The sequence below is a fragment of the Colobus angolensis genome, unplaced genomic scaffold (assembly GCF_000951035.1).
Source record: "Colobus angolensis palliatus isolate OR3802 unplaced genomic scaffold, Cang.pa_1.0 Scaffold28, whole genome shotgun sequence".
Lineage (NCBI taxonomy): Eukaryota > Metazoa > Chordata > Mammalia > Primates > Cercopithecidae > Colobus > Colobus angolensis.
In genome coordinates, this window is record NW_012116043.1 from 5,243,547 (window position 1) to 5,262,654 (window position 19,108).

A 19,108-nucleotide genomic window follows, 5' to 3' on the forward strand; every position below is an offset into this window, starting at 1 on the left:
GCGCGGTGGCTCAAGCCTGTAATCCCAGCACTTTGGGAGGCCGAGACGGGCGGATCACGAGGTCAAGAGATCGAGACCATCCTGGCTAACACGGTGAAACTCCGTCTCTACTAAAAATACAAAAACTAGCCGGGCGAGGTGGCGGGCGCCTGTAGTCCCAGCTACTCCGGAGGCTGAGGCAGGAGAATGGCGTGAACACGGGAGGCGGAGCTTGCAGTGAGCTGAGATCCGGCCACTGCACTCCAGTCCGGGCGACAGAGCGAGACTCCGCCTCAAAAAAAAAAAAAAAAAAAACCCTTTTTCTACAAAGTTATGTGTGCTTGCTCTAATGAATCAAACACTGTGATAGTTAAAAGTAGAAAGCGGAAAGTAAAAGAACCACACCCACTCACTCAGGCTGCTGCTGTTGCCCTGGGGTGAGCATGCTTCCAGAGTTCACTGTGCTCATGCACGGATAGGTGGGCAGAAATAAGTTTAGACAAGCCAGGTCCTACTACAAATGCTGTTATCAGGCATCTCATTTTTCTTCACTTATGAGAAATGGAAACTGAAGTGAAACTGAGTAAATGTATAAGAATGTTCCTTTACCACAGAGAGATTATTTCCTGAAAAGACTTTTCTATGGTTAACAAAAAGGATCATGAGAATGATCAAGAGGTTGGCATCACTGTTTTCAATTTCAGGTATCTGTTGGTGCCTACCATGAAACAAAGACAGTGGCAACCTAAGATTTTTTTTTTTTTTTTTAAGTCGGATGGTTCCTAAAATACCTCTCTAAGCATTCTCAGATTTACTATACAGATTTGGCCACAGACATTGAGGCTGGAATCAGTCCCAGAGGGGTGGAGAGTCGGGTGTATGTGGCCGGAGTGACTGCCATCTGGGCCTTGCTGAGTGGTTTGTGCTGCGCCCATGGAGGCCTCCCGGGCCTGTCCTGAACAGTTTGCCTTTGCTTTGCAAATGAACAAAGCTGTTGTTTCTCCTCCCCCTCTTTTTTTTCCAACTGTAATAACGAAAAGATTGAGGAAAGAGTTTCTCCATTGATTGTAGCATCCAGGGTATGTTCTGGGGCAGGTTTTGGTATTGAAAAATTTTATCCAATGCTTAAGAAAAGACATCCACCTTCAGCACATGCATACTGGCCATTGTCCCCACTGCCATTATCCTGCAGGGTGCTGTGGGTATACTCTGGGTGGCCTCTTAGAATTTACTGTATTTGTCTGGGTGTGGTGGCTCATGCTTATAATCCTAGCACTTTGAGAGGTCGAGGCAGGGAGATTACTTGAGGTCAGGAGTTCAAGACCAGCCTGGCCAATGTGGCAAAACCTTGTCTCTACTAAAAATACAAAAAAATTAGCCGGGGTGGTGTACACCTGTAATCCCAGCTACTCAGGAGACTGAGGCACAGGAATCGCTTGAACCCTGCAGACAGGCTGCAGTGAGCTGAGATCACGCCACTTCATTCCAGCGTGGGTGACAGAACGAGACTGTCTCAATTATAAAAAAAATTATATTTATTTATTTAAAAACATCTGAATACCCAAAGGATATAAAAAAAAATCACTGCCAGTTTAACAGTCCTCAGTTGGAGGGTTTTTTTTGTTTGTTTGTTTTTGAGACAGTTTCACTCTTGTTGCCCAGGCTGGAGCGCAATGGCGCTATCTCGGCTCACCGCAACCTCTGCCTCCCAAGTTCAAGTGATTCTCCTGCTTCAGCCTCCGAGTAGCTGGGATTACAGGCATGTGCCACCTTGCCTGGCTAATTTTGTATTTTTTGTAGAGAAGGGGTTTCTCCTTGTTGGTCAGGCTGGTCTGAAATTCCTAACCTCAGGTGATCCACCCGCCGCGGCCCCCAAAAGTGCTGGGATTACAGGGGTGAGCCACCACACCCAGCCTCAGTTGGAGTTTTATTTGGCCTCTTTTGATGCCTGGTGGCTTATGTGTGTCCTATACAAAACAAATTGCCTTTTTTCCCCAGACCCCAGAAATGTGGACAAATGAGTTGTCTTTTTATTATAGTTCACGCTTTCCTTGTGTTCTTCTCTAGGACTTTCTAATATGTAGGACACGTGATTTTGACTTGACTTAAACTCTACAGAAGTAAGATTTTCTTTGTAGATGCATTTTTATGGTGAAACTGAAGCAAAAGTTTTCAGCTTAGCGATCTGTATCAACAGGGAGCTTTGAAGACAGTATCCATGCCTGGGCCCCTCCTGAAGAGCTTGACAGGTAGGGGTTGGTTGGGACATTGAGATATTTTTTTTTTTTTTTTTTTTTTGAAGGCGGAGTCTCGCTCTGTCGCCCGGGCTGGAGTGCAGTGGCCGGATCTCAGCTCACTGCAAGCTCCGCCTCCCGGGTTCCCGCCATTCTCCTGCCTCAGCCTCCCGAGTAGCTGGGACTACAGGTGCCCGCCACCTCGCCCGGCTAGTTTTTGTATTTTTAGTAGAGACGGGGTTTCACCGTGTTAGCCAGGATGGTCTCGATCTCCTGACCTCGTGATCCGCCCGCCTGGGCCTCCCAAAGTGCTGGGATTACAGGCTTGGGCCACCGCGCCCGTTGGGATGGGACGTTGAGATTTTTAACAGCAGCCTCCCTACTCCCCAGTAAACGGGGATCGTAAGGCACAGCTGAGGCTGAGACTGCTGTGTAGTAGTCTAGGCCGCCTGCTGGAATGTCGGTCCATGCTGCATTGAGTGCTGTCTTTCAGGTGGTTGCATGGGAGACCTGCACTTGCTATGTGCTACCTTAACTGAGGACTTTTGAGGAAATTCTGTCTGACAGTTGCTTTAAGGTCCAGTGTGACACCCTCCCTCAGACTCAGTCTCGAGTGACTTTCTGCTGGGAGCGCCTCTACTTCATCATGGATTGGAGGCACTTAGCACTCAACAAACGTAACTCGCTTTTTCTTCCTCCATATTTTTTACCTCCCTTATTTGCCAGGCTTGGCTTTGAGTGAATTTTGGCTTTTTGGGGGGTTGTGGGGGGCTCTCTGATTCATTCAGCAGATCTTCACTGAGTGGCAGGCGTGTGCAAAGTGCTTAGGATGCCAAAGGCAAGTGTGTCGTCCGTATTTAGTGTTGGGACCGACAGTGATTGAGACAACAGATTTTATCTTCACTGATGCAGAGGGTGGCTGCTGGTGTAGGCAGGATGGTTAGGGACCTGCTTTCTCAGAACTGACCGGGAAGGGATGGTGGGGACCAGGCCATTTGGGGCCTCACAGATCAGGGCTGATGAGTTTGGCTCCATTTATGCTGACTCAGTTTATTTGAGGGTGGGAGCATTCCTGTTTCTCAGAATTCCCTGTGCCTAACTCCAGGCGTGGCAGATGACACTTGCTCAGTAAATGTTTATTGAACAAAGAATTGACTGAGAGTGATGGAACACACACAGCTGTGGGGCTGGGAGCAGGAGCATGAGGCCTGTCTCTCGGTGCAGCCTGGACCAGTTGCCCCTCTCCTCATCCGCCAGGTGAGACCAGCAGGAGAAAGCCATCTCAGCAGTGGTTGGTGGTTCTATTTATGGTTAAATTTTATTTCGAGATGCTCGTAGTTTCACATGCAGTTGTAAGAATACAGAGAGATCCTGTGTCGCCTTCTCCCAGCTGCCCCCTGGGGTACCATCTGGTGAAATTCAGTGCACTCTCAGCACCAGGATGGGGCACTGATACTGCCAGGACACAGAACATCAGGATGGCTCCGTCCCCATGCACATCCCTCATGTCAGCCTTTTGTAGTCCCCCCACACACCGCTAATCTGTTCTCCATTTTTGTGATTTTGTATTTCAGGGGTGTTATGTGCATGGGGTCGTGGAGTGAGTGGTCCTTTGGGGTTGGCTGTTTTCACTCAGTGTGATTCCCTAGAGCGTTATCAGTCCCGCCAGTCAAGTTTCTTCCTTTTGCTGCTGAGTGGTATTTTGCAGCCTGGCTGACCTGCAGCTTGTTTACCCATTCACCTGTTAAAAGACACCTGGGCTGCTTCTAGATTTTAGTTGTTACAAATAAATGTTGCTGTCAACAGTCCTGGGCAGGTTTTTGTTAAATGTAAGTTCTCATTTCTCTGATATAAATGCCCAAGAGTACAATTTCTGGGTCATACGGTAGTTACATATTCAGCTTTATTAAAAAGTGCCTATTTTCCAGAGTGGCCATACAGTAGTTTTTGTTTGCTCTTTCAAATGTCTTAACAATGGAAGAAAGATGCTTCTGCTGGGCCCGGCATAGAAAGCCCATGGAGAGCCGCCCTGTGGGTGGGGAAGGGGGTGTCGGGAGCCCCACTGCTTACCAGGAACCCGAGTGAAACTGGGTCTTTCCAGTCCCAAGATTCTCCTTTTTTGCTAAAGGCATCAGAAGAGATGAAAGCATTTCTACCACCCACATTTCCGGGACACTCCTAGCTTTTACTTCAGAGTTGGGAGAGAGGTTTGATTTTCACTGTCATTTAAATCCTGTCGGGTTTTCAGTGGAGTCTGATCTTTAGGGCTCTGGGCGCAGCTGTTGGTCTGGAGATGCAGATCACTGTCTGCTGAACAGAGCCCTCCTCCTGGGGTTAGGGATCTCCTGATTGAGGCATGGATCCAAGGGCTTCTTTCTTTGTTCTCTGATTCCCTGAGCCTCTTCCTTATGTGTGTGGTGTGTGTGCACTTGTGTGAGCGCACCGGGAACTATGACAGCAATCAACGGGTATGACTGGGGGTGGGGAGCAGAGGCAGCATGGCCAGGAATCTAGACTCCAGCTACCAAAAGGAAGGAAGTAGCAGCAAAAATAACCTGGGTGGGGTGGTAGAAAATATTAAGGGGAAAATGAGATGGGTGGGGTTGAAGAAGGAGCTGCTTCAAGAGAAACAGACACACACTGGGTAGGGAATCGCATGCTGTTGAAACTGACGGTGTGGAAGGAAAGTGAGGTGGCAGTGGCTGGGCTGTGGTAGAGGAAGCTGATCACCAGTGAGTGAAGAGGGAACTAGGGTACCCATGCATTTGTGTTTTTTATTTAAACTTTGGCTAAGCTTTGCTAGGAGCGTTTTGCCTTTTTTTTTCCTCAGACCTTCTACCGCTGTCTTTCTCCCCTAAGTTCTGGGCATGTGGCTTCTTCTCTACCTACCAGGGTAGCCTGTCATTGCTTTAAAGGACAAAATGAAACCCCTGATGGGCAAAATATGTCTCCCCTCTTCCCCCAGCTTTTGGTCGGCTTTGCTCATCCACCGACAGCTAGGAGCTAGAAGGCTCAGAAGAGCTGGGGTGGGCATGGGAGAGACGGAGGAGCCCCGGTGGCTGGAAACACAGTTCCTTCCCAGGGTGTCTTCAGCTTGCTGGTAGAACCTCTTAGGCTGCTTATGAAGCCGAATTGACATCATGCCAACTGCCGATGGCATGCCAACTGCCGATAAGTGGTTCTTTAACTTCCTCTGGAGCAGCAGAAACTTGTTTTGAAAACAATCAAATTCTAAATCTTTACCGCTGTTTACTTCTACAAGCACAGTGGCCGTAGTAAGGAATTCAAGTCACAGCGCAGCCGTGGCAGGGAAGGCTCTGTCTGCATGGAGTCACAGGACAAAGCCTGTCCTGGAAACGTGCTGGAAGGAAGTCGGCCTCATTCTTTGCGACGGGCAGCAGCTCCAAATGAGAAACCAGGGGTTTGGCTCTGGCCCGGTAGCATCTGCCTGGCATGCGGTGCCAGCTGTGGAGACCAGTGAGGCGGCAGCAGCCGCAGCGGGCTCCTGGGGCGTGCGTGGGGACCTCTGGGGTCTAGGAGCTGATACACTTTTGGTGCTCATCATCTCGTGTGTTCCTTGCAGACGCAGAATGTTCAGCTTAACAAAGAAATGACACTTGCCAGCAACCGGAGCCTGGCAGAAGGAAACCTTCTGTACCAGCCCCAGCTGGACACATTGAAAGCGCACTTGACCCAGAAATACCAGGAGCTCCAGGTTCTCTTTGAAGCCTATCAGATAAAGAAGACCAAATTAGGTAACTTTTTAAGGGTGATCACTTGAGAATAAAGAGTTGAGAGAAGGACACATTTCAAGCTATTGCCCTACCAGGAAGGAAATATTATTGAAAAATTTCAGATTAAGGTAGTGACTCTACTGCAATGAAGAAATGGCTTATGTATATTATTTATTTATTTTTAGAAACAGGGTCTTGCTGTCTCAGGCTGGAGTGCAGTGGCGCAACCATGGCTCAGCACAGCCACTCGACCTCCTGGGCTCAGGTGATCCTCCTGCCTCAGCCTCCTGAGTGGCTGGGGCCGCAGGTGTGCGCTACCCAAGCAGGCTGGTTTCTCATTTTTTTGTAGAGAGGTCGTCTCACTATGTTGCCCAGGCTGGTCTTGAACTCAAGCCATCCTCTGGCCTTTGCCTCACAAAGCGCTGCTATTACAGACATGAGCCACTGTATTGGACTAGTTTATGTGTGGAATGTGGAGGCCCCCGGACCTGCAGCCTCTCTTTACTTGTGGTTCGAGAGGGCAGGGTGTATAGCAGGACTGCCCCTCCTCCCAGTGGCCCTGCCTGGTGGCGATGACTGCTGAGGTCAGCCCCGGTCCACACGCACCTCCAGGGTTTGCAGCATGGAGCAGGTGGCAGAAATGTGGGTACCTCGGGGCATTTACCAGAACAGGGGCTGGGGATTAGGAGGAAGCCAGCCAGTTTAGCAGTCCCCAGACTTACCACTTTTTAAATTCAAGACCCCACCTTCTCTAAACAGCATAGAAAAAGCAGTTTTCTGAATTATGATATTCGACAGATGTCTTATGCTGTTTGCCTGTTTGTCTTATGCTGTTTGTTAATGGTGAAAAAAAAATACACATCACTGGAACATTTTATTTTAATGGCATACTTTAATTTGCAGCCATTAGGAGGAGACATCAGAATTAAAGATTGTTGAGCATCCTGAGTGCTTTTGATAGTTCTCAAAGGGACATTTAGATAAAGTTGGAGCTGGGTGTGGTGGCACATGCCTGTGGTCCTAGCTACTTGGGAGGCTGAGGAAGGAGGATTGCTCGAGCCTTGGAGGCTGAAGCTGCAGTGAGCCATGATTGCATTCCTGTACTCCAGCCTGGGCGACAGAGTGAGACTATGTCTGCACAAAAGAAATGAAATAAGCCGGGAGTGGTGGTGCTTGCCTATAGTCTCACCTACTCTGAAGGCTGAGGCCACAGTGAACTGTGATTGCATTACTGTACTCCAGCCGGGGTGACGGAGACCCCATCCCTTAAAAGAATTCGGGTTAAAAATCACCTTCTGCAGTAAGGGTTACAGTGATGTCTGCCACTACTTGCTATCATCTTGTCATTTTCTCCATTAACTTCAGTAAAAATTTACAATAACACACTCAAACCAGAACGATGAAAAGTAAAAAGACGGGCAGTACCAAGTGCTAGTGAAATGCCATGCATCTGTTGCTGGTAGGAGTGTCCGTGGGTCATTTGGGACTTAAAGGTGTGTGCCACCACAGCCAGCTCCTTTTCTCATTTCACCTCGGGAAAGTTGGTGGGTAGTACCTACTAAAATTAAGAGTGTGTGTGCGCTGCAGTTCAGCTCTGCTCCTGGGTGTATACCCAACAGAAATGGACATGAATGTCTCTCAGAAGGTAGGTACAAGAATGTCGTATCCTTATTACCTTCCTTATAATAAAATTTGGAAACAATAAAAATGTCCGTCTACAGGGTGATGGGCACGTACAATCTATTTACACAATGGAACACTACACAGCATTGAAACGAACTGATTCACAGACCTGAGCAGGGTCTCAGAGACGCGGTGCTGAGTGGAAGAAGCCAGCAGAGTATGGCCTGTACTCTGATTCCAGGATGTGGAGTCAAGACCAGGCGGAGCTCCTCTGCGGTGGTGGAGGCCAGCGTAGGGGTTACCTGGCGGGTGCAGTGGGCCTATGGGCGCCCGGTGGAAACGTTCTGTGTCTGGATCTAGGGGGTGGTGGTTGGGGGTTAAACGTGGAAATTTGAGTTACACACTTAAGATGTGTATACTTGATGTAAGTTACCACTCAAAACATAAAGGAAATACAAAATGGCATGATGACAATGTCACGGCCCCATATTTGAAAACAGTTGGCTCTAGAAGCAGCTCATGACACAGGTTGTTCTGACATGGGATGTTGGCCCCTGGGCACTGGCTTGGTGCACTTGTTCCTTGTAGGTTTTCAAGCCTTTCACATTCAGCTTCTTGGAAAGGAAGGTGCGATCCTGCCATGGTCTGTGTGGACGGCATCGTGAAGGGCTTTACCTGTACGCCTGTCACTCTTGTCATGCCTCTTGCTTCTTTTCCAGACAGACAGTCTAGCAGTGCTTCCTTGGAGACCCTGTTAGCACTTCTTCAAGCAGAAGGGGCCAAGATTGAGGAAGACACTGAGGTAAAGCCAACCAGCCTTGGTGGAATCCTTGGGGCACTTTGGGCAGTCAGCGGGCCCGCTGCCTCCAGGGAGCGTGAGCGCCACACTGCCACGGCCAGGAGGTGGTGCCTCCCAGGTGTGCAGGCTGTATGCCAGCAGGCAGCCTGGTCTGTGTGCTGGGGAAGGTGCCAGGCAGGGGTCCAGGGAACAGCAGGGTGAGTGAGGGCAGGTCTGAGGGAGGGCCAAGAGAGGGCATGTGTGTCACCCTGAGAACGCCGGCCCCTGGGGCCAGTGGTGAATTACCACGTGCCGTGGTTCAAGGGCCAGCTGGGGGCTACAGAGCTCCTGGGACACGTCCAGCTGCGCATTAGAGCCTTGAGCCTCGCCAGGCGATTAGGAAGTGAGTCAAGGTGGAATGCTGCAGTTGTCGCAGGCAGGGCCTGGCAGGGTGCTGCCAAGACAGGGCTGGGTTCGATGAACTCTGAAGCCTTGGGGGGCCCCAGTGGGCACAGGCGTTTCTGTCCTGCTGATCCAATCCACCCAGGGCGAGTCTGTCAGTCAGGGTGCGGCCGGGTGGAAGCAAGGAGGTGTTGGACTCCATGGGGCTCGAGAGAGGCCTGGGACCCAGGAGTCAGAGCCCTCACCCAAAGGCCAGCTCCTCTGCCTGTCACGCTGGTGGGGGGGTGCGCAGCAGGACTGCCCTCCTCTCTGCCCAGTGGCTCTGCCTGGTGGCAGCTCATGCTGAAGCCTGAGTCCACAACCTCTGGGGCCTGGAGCAGGAGCAGGGCCCTCCACAGGGAGGGGCATGTTGGAAGCAGCTGGGCGTTGCCTCTCCTTGTGCCTAGACCATGAAGGGAGCAGCCTCCCCATCTGGCTGTCCCTGTAACCAGGTTTCGGCCTCTTTCAGAACATGGCAGAGAAGTTTCTGGATGGAGAACTTCCTCTGGATTCCTTCATTGATGTCTATCAGAGCAAACGGAAACTGGCCCACATGCGACGGGTGAAAATCGAGAAGCTCCAGGAGATGGTGCTGAAGGGGCAGAGACTCCCACAGGCCCTGGCCCCGCTGCCCCCCAGGCTGCCCGAACTGGCACCTACCGCCCCCCTTCCGTACCCTGCCCCAGAGGCCAGTGGGCCCCCCACCGTTGCGCCTCGGCGCATCCCCCCACCACCACCCCCAGTGCCTGCAGGACGCTTAGCCACCCCGTTTACTGCGGCCATGAGCTCAGGACAGGCCGTGCAGTACCCAGGATTACAGTGCCCGCCCCTGCCCCCCCGCGTGGGCCTCGCCACTCAGCAAGGATTCTCTTCGCAGTTCATGTCCCCGTATCCGCCAGCTCTCCCGCAGAGACCCCCGCCCCGGCTCCCTCCGCACCAGCCGGGTTTCATCCTCCAGTGAGCGCGGCGCAGCCCTTCCCGGGAGACTCCTTCCGCCTGCCGTGTTGTGCTCTGCACGTGGGAGGGAGGCTGGAGGTCTGCTCTGTGCCAAGGGCTCTGGGGCCCTGGGCCAGCGTGTCTGTCTGGTTTTAGAACTGTAGGTCAGTGGTGAGTAGTAGAAGCCCAGGCTTTGGGCAACGAGGCAGTTGTGTGTGCCGGGTTGCAGCCTGACACCCGTGCGTCGCATTGGTTTGCATTCTCCGTGTGATTTCTAAGTATCTTAGCGTTGATGAACTCGTATTTGGGAAGAAACGAGGCCTCTCCCCCATTCCTATTTAGAATCTTGGTCCTTCCATTGCAGTTTTATTTAATGAGCATGGTTCGTAATACTTACTTTATTTTCGAAAGTCCTATGTGTCTCCCCCACCGGCCACTGCAGCCCTGGTGAGGGCGGGTTGGCGCCGGCCGGCCTGGAAGAGCGCCGTGGCCGGCCATCACCTGCGGCTGCGTTGTTGCTTCCTGACTGCTGGGGAGAGGTCGTCATAGTCCCCGCCTGACCTGGCTGCTGCTCTTGCTTCAGAGCCACAAGCAAAGTTTGCACTGGGCCCACTGCCGAGTCCAGAGGCCGGAGAACGGCCGCCGGTGTGGGAGGGGACCGCACGAGCGGGACTTGCACAGCAAATTGTGTCCCCAGCTCCTCCTCTCCCTCCTGCCTCGAGCCGGCCCTGAAGGTTTCTATGAAGAAATAATCCCCCAATATTTTTACTACGTGTGTGATTTTCCTGTTTTATATTGAAAACACTTTTTTGACACTCCCAAGACCATTCAGGGAAATTTTATAAAAAATGCAGATACTGTCTTGAGCAGATTGAAATGCTGATGAAGTGGATGTGATTTCCTTCCGTGCAAGCAGTGCACGGTCCCACCCTCGGGTGTCCGTGCTGTGCCTTAGCTTCCCCAGGTGCCAGGACTTTACACCTGCTAGGGGCTGGGCAGGGCCCTGGCTCTGCTTTCTCTGAAGGGCTTGTCCAAGTTCATTGCCCTGTTACAGGTGGTCAAGACATCCGGCCACCTTGACCCAGGCTACCCTTAGCCAATATCCTCTGCCCCTGGCTGGCTGGTGGCTCAGGGTGGGCAGCGTTAGGGGTCTGGTGAAAGCCCACCCCATGGGATTGAGGGACAGGGCTACACTCCGACCGCCTGTACCTGCTCTTCCCTCCACCCCTGTGGGACCTCATCTTCATGTGCCATGTGTGCTGAAGGCCCAGGGCCCAGCAGGGGCAGTGGCACCTGTTGACAGAAAAGGCCCAGGTGCTCACCGGTGGACCTTCTGGCCCGCCTCTCCCCTGTCACTTGTCAGGCATCCAGGGCCCTGACCTGTGCCTAGCTGCCAGGGTGACAGAAGGCAGAACTGAAGCGGGATCTGTCCCAGTGGGCCACGGACCAGGCCACTGCCTTTTGTCCTCAGTGACTGTACATTCCTGCTCTCGACTTGAACTCTACTGTAACTGTTTTCTTAAAAGAAATGAAGCTGTACAGGATGATTCACTGCCATGCCAGTCAGGCGGGCTTGCCATGTTCTGTGAATCTCGATTGAGCGGTGCCACCCGCCCCCATACCTCCACTAGCGGCCGCTGTCGGGGATGCCACAGCCTGGCCATGGTCGCAGCCAAACGTGAGCGCGGCATTGGAGTTGCAAAGGGGCCCCTGACCGGGCTCGCCATCGCTGTTCAGGGCTGTGTACGGTGCTGTGGCTGTAAAGCTGTAGGACCCTTTTTAATAAATAGAGAATTATTAATTACAGGCCTGTCACTTACTTACTTGGGGATGTGGATGTTCATGATGTCTGGTTCTGAAACATCAGTGATCAAAGTTCCAGCAGGGAAGCTGGCTGGGATGTCTGTTTTTGAAGCTGAAGACAAAAATCTCTGCCTGTCCAGGGTCCTGGTGCAGGCGGGGCCTCTTACCCTCTTGGTCACCAGAGTCTCATAAACAGCAGTCATGGACAGAGCATGTTCTGTGCATAAGAGAGCGTGTCTTCAGGATCACAGTCACTGTGTCCAAGTAGGGGACTGAGGGTGACCTCAGGGCTCAGGCTGTGCCTGCTCTCTGTCCATGAGGTTGCCACCGTGTGCTATGTGAATGGTGAAACTTGTTAGGATGTTCTGTGGTGGTTTTTAGTGGGAAAACCAGTGGCTCTGACGTTTTGCTTTGGGGACTTGCCAGCAGGTGTTTCAAGAAGGCAGTTGCCTCTGCCCACTTCAAAGCTTCCTTCTCTAGGCTGAGAGGAGGGGACCCCGCAAGCCCTGCCTCTTTGCAGAGCTACAGAATTGTACCCTGTGCCTGCCGCCCTGGCTGAGCTGTGCGCCTGCGTCCTCACCATCCCAGCTGAGCTGTGTGTCTTGAGTCACAATGATGGGACTTGAGGAACTGAGATGAGAGCAAGCTCACCTGTTGCTGTCTCCTCTAACAGCTGCCATTCCTGGCACATCATTGTCCTATGAGGATGTGAAGGAGAAATTTCTGTGGTTCTTCTGTGAGGAAGAGGGAAGCATTTCCTGAGAAGCCAGTTTGCCTTAAAGAAAAAGTGTCTGATAGTTTCTCTCTTCCCAGTGGCTGCTTCTCTCTTCCCAGTGGCTGCCAGGAAGCTTACAGCCAAATCTGTTGTCCACTTCAGTGAGGATGCTGGACTTCACAGTCTTGTGGCTCATGAACCTTGTCTTCTGGGAGCCTCTCCTCCCGCTGTGTGCGCCGTTCACAAGGAGGGCCAGGGAGAGGCAGTGACAGGTCCAAGCGGGTGGAGGAGCAGGACCAGACCCCAAGCTTCTGCTTTCTAGCCCCACAAGAGGCAGCCTTTCCAATTAAAGGTTTCGGCCAGGCGCAGTGGCCTGTAATCCCAGCACTTTGGGAGACTGAGGGGGGCGGATCACTTGAGCTCAGGAGTTCGAGACCAGCCTGGCCAACATGGCAAAGCCTCATCTCTACTAAAAATATAAAAATTAGGCATGGTGGTGCACACCTGTAATCCCAGCTACTCAGGAGGCTGAGGCCGAGTTTCTTGAACCCGGGAGGAGGTTATAGTGAGCCAAGGCACACCACTGTACTGCCGCCTGGGTGACAGCAAGACTCCATCTCAAGAAGTTTGGTCATTGAGAACTCAAGAATGATCAGTCAAGTGCTGTCATTGCCTGTGGATTTTCACTGGTCTGTATCTGGTAGAGAATCAGTTCTGTGTTTTCTGAAGCCATCTTGCCGTGTAAATAAGAGCCAGGCACGGGGGTTTGAGCTTCGTGGTCAGCTTGCAAGGCCCTTTCGCATACATGGTCCTAGCCACCTGGCATAAGCACCCTGGCTACGCAGCCCCAGCTGAGGCCCCACTTCACCCTCCAGGAGACCTGGGCACAGGTGGGAGGCTTGTCTGAGGCCATACAGGAGCCAGCCAAGGGGACTTTTCTCTCCCCTGACCCACCCTGTCCTGTTTCTCCATAAATGCCAGTGATCTTGGAAGGGGGTGGGACAGGGTGAGCTCACCCACCTCAGCCTTCTCTGGCATGTGCTCCTGGGTAAAGTGGGTGCTTGTGAGGCTGCCACACACCCAGGGACCGAATGCCCTTCCAGATTTCCGGTAAGTGCAAAGGCTGTGTGTGATCATGGCTCAAGTCCAAGCCAGCTGGGAGTCAGGGTCTCCACCTTAGGAACTGTCAGCCATGGTCTCAGACACACTGAGGGGGTCAGCAACTGCTGGGAACCCCAGGGAAGCTGTGGGCATCGAGGCTGGGAGTGGAGGTGGCCTCTGTGGAGGCAGCTGGCTCTTGGCCTCCTGTGTAAAAGGAGGGCCCCCGAGGCCCATAAATCTCCCAGAGATGGAAGGCAGACACACAGCCTGTGATGGTCCTGCTGAGCTTTTCTACAGTCCTGAGTATTCTAGCATTAAATGCAGACACGATGGGGTCCCCGTCCCAGCGCCTGACCAGGGTCTAGACAAGGGAACGTGCGTCCCTAAAGGAATGAAGAGCCAGGCACAGCCCCTCTGGGGCATCAGTGACAAGTCAAAGTCAATTTTATTGCCAACACAACACTTCAACAGGAGGAAATGCTAACACAAAGCCAAGGGGCTGGTTCTGGCTCATTTTTACTGCTCCTGATCTTGGCCAGCATTTGGTAGCCTTTCCAGAGCACAGGGTGAAGGGCTGAAGGGCTGGGGCCTGGGGCGGGGGTGAGGACAGGAGGACATGGCAGCTGCTGGCTCTGTCCTCCCAGCCTGGTCCCACCCCTCCTGCCGCTCCCCTCGGGCTCAAGGGACACACATTTGTTCAAATCTGATGGGCAAAGCCAGGGCCCAGCTCGCTGTAGCCGCAGGGTCCCGTCCCTGAGGGCCCTGGTCCAGCAGCTGGATTTCTGGGCTTTTTCTGGCTGAGCTGGAGGGCCTAGGGCCAAGCCCACTCTCCGGAGGGCTGGAAACCACCCCTTCAGGTGGGCAGTGGGGCGCGGTCAGAACGGGGGAATGGAAAACAGGAAATGGGGGTGGTTGCATATTCCAGCTAGAAATGGAAACTCCAGGAGTGAAGGCAGCACCTGGGCCGCTGTCTCACCTCGCTCCCCAGAAAGCGGCCCCTTCCAGCATCTGACCCCTCCTGGGGGCTCCCATCACGGAGGCGCAAGGGCCAGGCCTGAGGAGTAATGGGCAACATTCCTCCAGCCCACCCAGAGCCTGGTCTGCGGAGGCCACGCAGCTGGAGGGCCGGGTAGAATCGGTGCCTCAGAAGGCCACAGACAGGATGCCTGACCCTCGTCCCATTAGCCAGCACAGACTGTGTGCCTTCCGTCCATCCACAACCTTCAGGAGTCCGGAAGGCAGGGAGCTCCACACTGGCCCCGATTCCCAGTGTGCTGAATACAAACGTAGGAAGAAGAGCTCTAGCTCGGAATATTAAAAACACGCATTTCCTGAAGAGTTGACACTCAAGCCTACTGGGTCCTGGCTGCACCCAAAAGTTCCTTCTGCAGATAAATAAGAGACTCACATCCAGAAGCACCACCCACATGGCCCAGGCCCCTGCAGGTTCAGTAAGGGCCAGGGGCCTTGAGGACACTGATCGGGACGGTGGGGCGGGAGGCTTGGGCACCAGGTGGAGGCGCGAGGCCCCTTGGTCCTGTCAGGGCAGTCGCAGAGGCCCAGGCCTGTCTACCAGCTGCCCTGCTGGACCCCTGGAGGGCCTAGTAGTTCACAAGTTGAGCTGGGTAGATGCCATCCTTTTTGTCAAGCTGCAGGGGTTAAAGGTGGAGGGGTCAGTGGTCACAGCCAGGCTCCTGGGGCCCCACCTCTCCCTTGAGCAAGGTCCTCCTCCCTGCATGCCGTGTCGCCAGGGGTTTTCAGTGGTCCCTGACTTCCCCAGGGACGTGCCCCTCCGGGACTGGGCACAGCACCCCCCCCCCCCAGGAACTCCCCCATCCCAGTGCAGATGGCACCTGGTGGTCCTGTCTGGGGGCCACGCTGGGCTTCTGGGCCAGGGGTGGTTTCTTGGTGATTACACTTCGGGGGGCAGCGCTGGGCTGGCTGGCCTCCTCCTCTCCAGGGCTGCCCGATGTCCCAGCCAGCGCGTAGTGTTGCTTCCGCAACTCTCCTAGCCGCATGCGTTCAGCCTCCAGCGTCTTCTCCAGCTCTAGGACACGCACCTGTAGCCACACAGCCTGCTCAACCCAGCTCAGACTCCCCAGGGAGCCCTCTCCTGGGTCCAGGTTTCGCCCGAGGGATGAGCTCAGAGATCACGGGGCAGCCATGGGCGCCTACCTGGGTCTCCATCTCCTGCTTCTTCAGCTTGATGAGGGACAGGCCAGAGAAATCCATGGTGTCTGTGGTCGGAAGGCAAGGTGGTGAGCATCTGGGCGCCACCTCCAGTCTCGGGAGCCAGCAGCCCCCACTTGGCACGTGGCACTCACCTCTGTCCTCAATCTGTTCCTGGCCTGACTTGGTGGAGGCCACGACATTGGCAGCCCTCTCATTGACTGTGCGGGAGCATTCCTGCAGGCGGCTCAGGTGGGGGCTGTGCTTATCAGCCTTCACCTAAGGGGCGAGGGGTCAGGGTGGGCCCAGGTCTCCCAGCTCAGGGCAGCGGCAGGCCTGGGCTTGGCAGCCACAGCCCAGGCCAAGCTGGGCCCAGAGCCTGGTATGCTGTTGTCAGCGTGTAAGCTCACCTTGGAGGCCGCCACCAGCTGGGCCGTGCTGGCCGCGATCTCATGGGAGCAGACGATGAGCTCCTCATACTTGCCCATGTGAAGCACCACCTTGTCAGCCGCCTCCCTGAGGGGCAAGGGCCAGTCAGGGCCAGAGTCTCTGACCCCATGGACAGCTGGCGCCACTCCACACACCCTCTACTCCCCGCACCCTGTTGACCCCCAAACTGTTCCAACTAGCAGGAAGCAGCCCCCCGCCCATCCCTACCCAGGGCAACCTACACCAGCTGTGTGGCTCCCCAGCCCACAGCCTTGGAGGCCGAGATGAGGCCTTCGGTCCAGCGTGAGTTCTTGGCGTAAAATTCCTGCTGCGTGGCTGCCCCCTAGTGGCGATGGGAGAACAGGGCAGGACGTGCCAGTCAAGGACACCGAAGTGGAAAGGGGTCCTCAGGGGCCCTTCTCACCTCACTCTGGCAATAGGGTGCATCCCTCAGGCCTCCCTGTGGTAGGGGGTGGGGGGGCCTCATGCCCAGGGTGGCCTGGGCTGGGGGTCAGGTTCCTTGAAGACTGTGCCCTGCTGCCAGCCGGCCCCTCACCCTGCCGCTCTCCACGATCTCCTTCTGCAGGCTAGTGGATGTCATCACCAGGAGCCGGATGGCCTGCCAAGACCAAGACAGCAATGACTGGTGGTCCTCCAGGTGCAGAACCCCCACCCCCCCCCGGGGTCACAGCCCCCTCACCTTCATCAGGTCTGTGCAGGAGTTGAGGATCCTGGGGGAGAGAAGGGGAGACTTGGCTGCTGCTCTGCACGGCGGCGCACACGACACCATGGTGGGCCTGGCCACAGCAGGCTCAGCAGGTGGGGAGGGAGTGTCTGCTCTGAGCCAGGCCTTCCTTTCCCGTGAGCAAAACAGTTAGGGGCAGAACCTCAGGGGCCATGGGGAGCCCGCCTCAGGCTGGGCCTGGGGGACAGAACAGGGGCTCACCTCTCGTTCACCTCCAGCTTCACCCCCGAGCTGGCGTGTCGTGCCTGGTTCATCATGTCCTGCACCCAAGAACAGAGCCGTGAGCTGGCTGGGAGGAGGGGACTGTGGTCCTAGGAAAGCCAGGGCTGCCTCCTGCCCTCTCAGCTCTGACCTCACAGGCCCCTAGAAAACACCGTCTGTCCCCTGCCTGGAGGCTGAGAGCAGGAGTGGGTGCCGTCTGTACGCAGCCAAGTTGGGGCATTCGGCCCCCAAAGCTCCTAGGGGAATCCCCAGATCCTGTGCTCACCTCGATCCTCCGCACAGCATCTTCAATGGCTGCAGACGTGGTCGCCATCTCCTTGTCAACCATGGCCCCCAGCTCCTCCTGCCGCACATCTAGGCTCTTGGGTTTCAGTTCCTGGTGAGGATGGGAGTCAGTCAGGGGTAGCCTCCATCCCCCCAAGCCCACGGGCAGCCTGGGAAAGAGGTGGGGGCCACAGGGACCGAGGAGGGTGCATGGTTCCCACCCTGTGTCCTGCGGCTGCAGGCTCCACACACAGACACCTGTTCAGCCAACCCAGAGGCGGGTGCAGAGGTCAGAGGCAGGCCCAAGCCCCCCAAACCCACACTCAGCTGCGCCTCACCTGGCCCAGCTGAAGGATGCCCTGCAGGGATGTCCGCAGCAGGCTGGCCTGCATGTGCCGCAGAGCCTGCCGGTCCTGCAGCTGCCCCATGAGCTCCAGAGCCCGGGCCCCACACTCCCTGCAGGTGTCTATCAGGCCTGGGGTGAGAAAGGACCGTAAGTGGCACACCCCCCACAGGCCCCATAAAGACCCCCAGGGCAGATAAGTTAGTGAGACAGACAGAACCTGCTATCCCGGGACCCACTTACGGTCGGCAGGGTCGGTGGGGGCCAGGTGGGAGGTGGCACCTCCATTGACGATGGTGTCCGCAGCCAGGTGGGAGAAGCGGGTCAGGGCTGCCACCAGGGTGGAGGCGTCTGTGCGGGTAGGTGGGGCCAAGGTTGGGGGAGGATGACACAGACACTAGCACTGGGACCACTGTCAGCGGTCCCAGGAGGAGGAGGAGGAAGAGGAAAGGAGGGCTTGGCAAGACCAACATCCAGCAGGCAGTGGGAACCACACCGCAGTGTGTGTGGCTCCGGGCCCTTCAGTGCCCTGCCACCTGCATGCAGACACACGGTGGCCCAGGCCTCAGAGGCAAAAGCCTATTTGTCCACAGGGCAGGGCTGGGTTCCTGGGAAGGAGCAGGCAGGGGGCATCTGCTTAGCTTCCCAGAGAGGTCCCTGCTGTCTGTAAACCTCCCAAAAGGCAAGAGGTGGCCACGGGCGCTGGAACTGGGACACAGCCCCCGCCTCCGCCCTGCTCCGGCCACACTCACCTGCCAAGGAGGTCAGGTACTGGGCGTGGCCCTCCTCCAGGGCGCTCACGGCATCCAAGGCCTCCTGGGCCCTGCTCACCAGGTAGTCTGCAAGCACAAGGAGAACCAAGGCCCCTGCCACCCGCTGCTCAGGGTTGGGGGATGGGAAGGAGCAGCTGAGTGTGGCCCCACCATCTACCTGGGGAGCTGGTACAGCGCAGGTGCAGGGGGTCGTCCAACTTGCTCACAGCATCCTGCAGGATGCCTGCGGCCTCGGCAGCAGCGCCCTGCAGCACTGCAAACTGCTCGTCCAGCAGCCGCTGCCGCAGCCCCTGCTCCTGAGACTCCTGGCAATGGGGGCGAAGAGGGCAGCTTAGAGACCCTCCCTAAGGCTAAGGATGTGCCCCAGCCCTGGACCGGACCCATGGGCTGCCAGTTGGAGCCCAGCTGAGACCCTCACTGGTCAGGGAGGTGGATATTTCTAGAAAGAGGCTTCCCAGGGTACACAATTCAATAATAAAAAGATAACCCAATTAAAACATGGGCTCAAGATCCTAAAAGACATTTCTCCAAAGATAAACAAATGGCCAGTGAGCTCATGAAAAGATATGTAGCACCCTTTGCCATCAGGGAAGCACAAATCAGGACCATAAGAAACCACTCCACACCCACTAGGATAGCTAAAATAAAAAGAAGACAATAATAAGTGTTGGCAAGGATGTGGAGAAACTGGAACATTCATGCATTGCTAGTGGAGTGTAAAATGGTGTAGCCACTTTGGAAAACACTGTGGTAGTTTCTCAACAGGGTAACAGAGGTGACACCCAGCGGTTCTACTGAGTTCCACGCACATCGGTTATC

The 19,108-nt window shown here is 54.9% G+C and overlaps 2 protein-coding genes across 5 annotated transcripts in view; one reads left to right on the forward strand and one right to left on the reverse strand.

Annotated features, from left to right (window-relative positions):
* The window catches only part of VPS37B (vacuolar protein sorting 37 homolog B (S. cerevisiae)), a 33,835-nt gene extending 22,308 nt beyond the window's left edge, over nucleotides 1-11,527 (forward strand). For 3 of the 4 annotated variants that reach the window (XM_011948471.1, XM_011948473.1, XM_011948475.1), the window contains exons 2-4: nucleotides 5,797-5,968; nucleotides 8,290-8,372; nucleotides 9,259-11,527. In XM_011948471.1, coding sequence (XP_011803861.1) covers nucleotides 5,797-5,968; nucleotides 8,290-8,372; nucleotides 9,259-9,750 — 747 coding nt within the window. In that variant the 3' untranslated portion in view covers nucleotides 9,751-11,527. The remainder of the gene's footprint in view (nucleotides 1-5,796; nucleotides 5,969-8,289; nucleotides 8,373-9,258) is intronic. The other variant, XM_011948472.1, reaches the window with a different exon arrangement.
* A 2,248-nt stretch (nucleotides 11,528-13,775) lies between these two features.
* The window catches only part of HIP1R (huntingtin interacting protein 1 related), a 28,046-nt gene continuing 22,713 nt past the window's right edge, over nucleotides 13,776-19,108 (reverse strand). The window contains exons 19-32 of the mRNA XM_011948476.1: nucleotides 18,447-18,594; nucleotides 18,269-18,355; nucleotides 17,760-17,867; nucleotides 17,512-17,648; nucleotides 17,175-17,285; nucleotides 16,889-16,947; nucleotides 16,643-16,673; nucleotides 16,499-16,561; nucleotides 16,185-16,285; nucleotides 15,924-16,029; nucleotides 15,669-15,792; nucleotides 15,520-15,581; nucleotides 15,198-15,404; nucleotides 13,776-14,993 (exon numbers count right to left, since the gene is read on the reverse strand). Of these exons, the coding sequence (XP_011803866.1) occupies nucleotides 14,946-14,993; nucleotides 15,198-15,404; nucleotides 15,520-15,581; nucleotides 15,669-15,792; nucleotides 15,924-16,029; nucleotides 16,185-16,285; nucleotides 16,499-16,561; nucleotides 16,643-16,673; nucleotides 16,889-16,947; nucleotides 17,175-17,285; nucleotides 17,512-17,648; nucleotides 17,760-17,867; nucleotides 18,269-18,355; nucleotides 18,447-18,594 (1,392 nt within the window). The 3' untranslated portion in view covers nucleotides 13,776-14,945. The remainder of the gene's footprint in view (nucleotides 14,994-15,197; nucleotides 15,405-15,519; nucleotides 15,582-15,668; nucleotides 15,793-15,923; nucleotides 16,030-16,184; nucleotides 16,286-16,498; nucleotides 16,562-16,642; nucleotides 16,674-16,888; nucleotides 16,948-17,174; nucleotides 17,286-17,511; nucleotides 17,649-17,759; nucleotides 17,868-18,268; nucleotides 18,356-18,446; nucleotides 18,595-19,108) is intronic.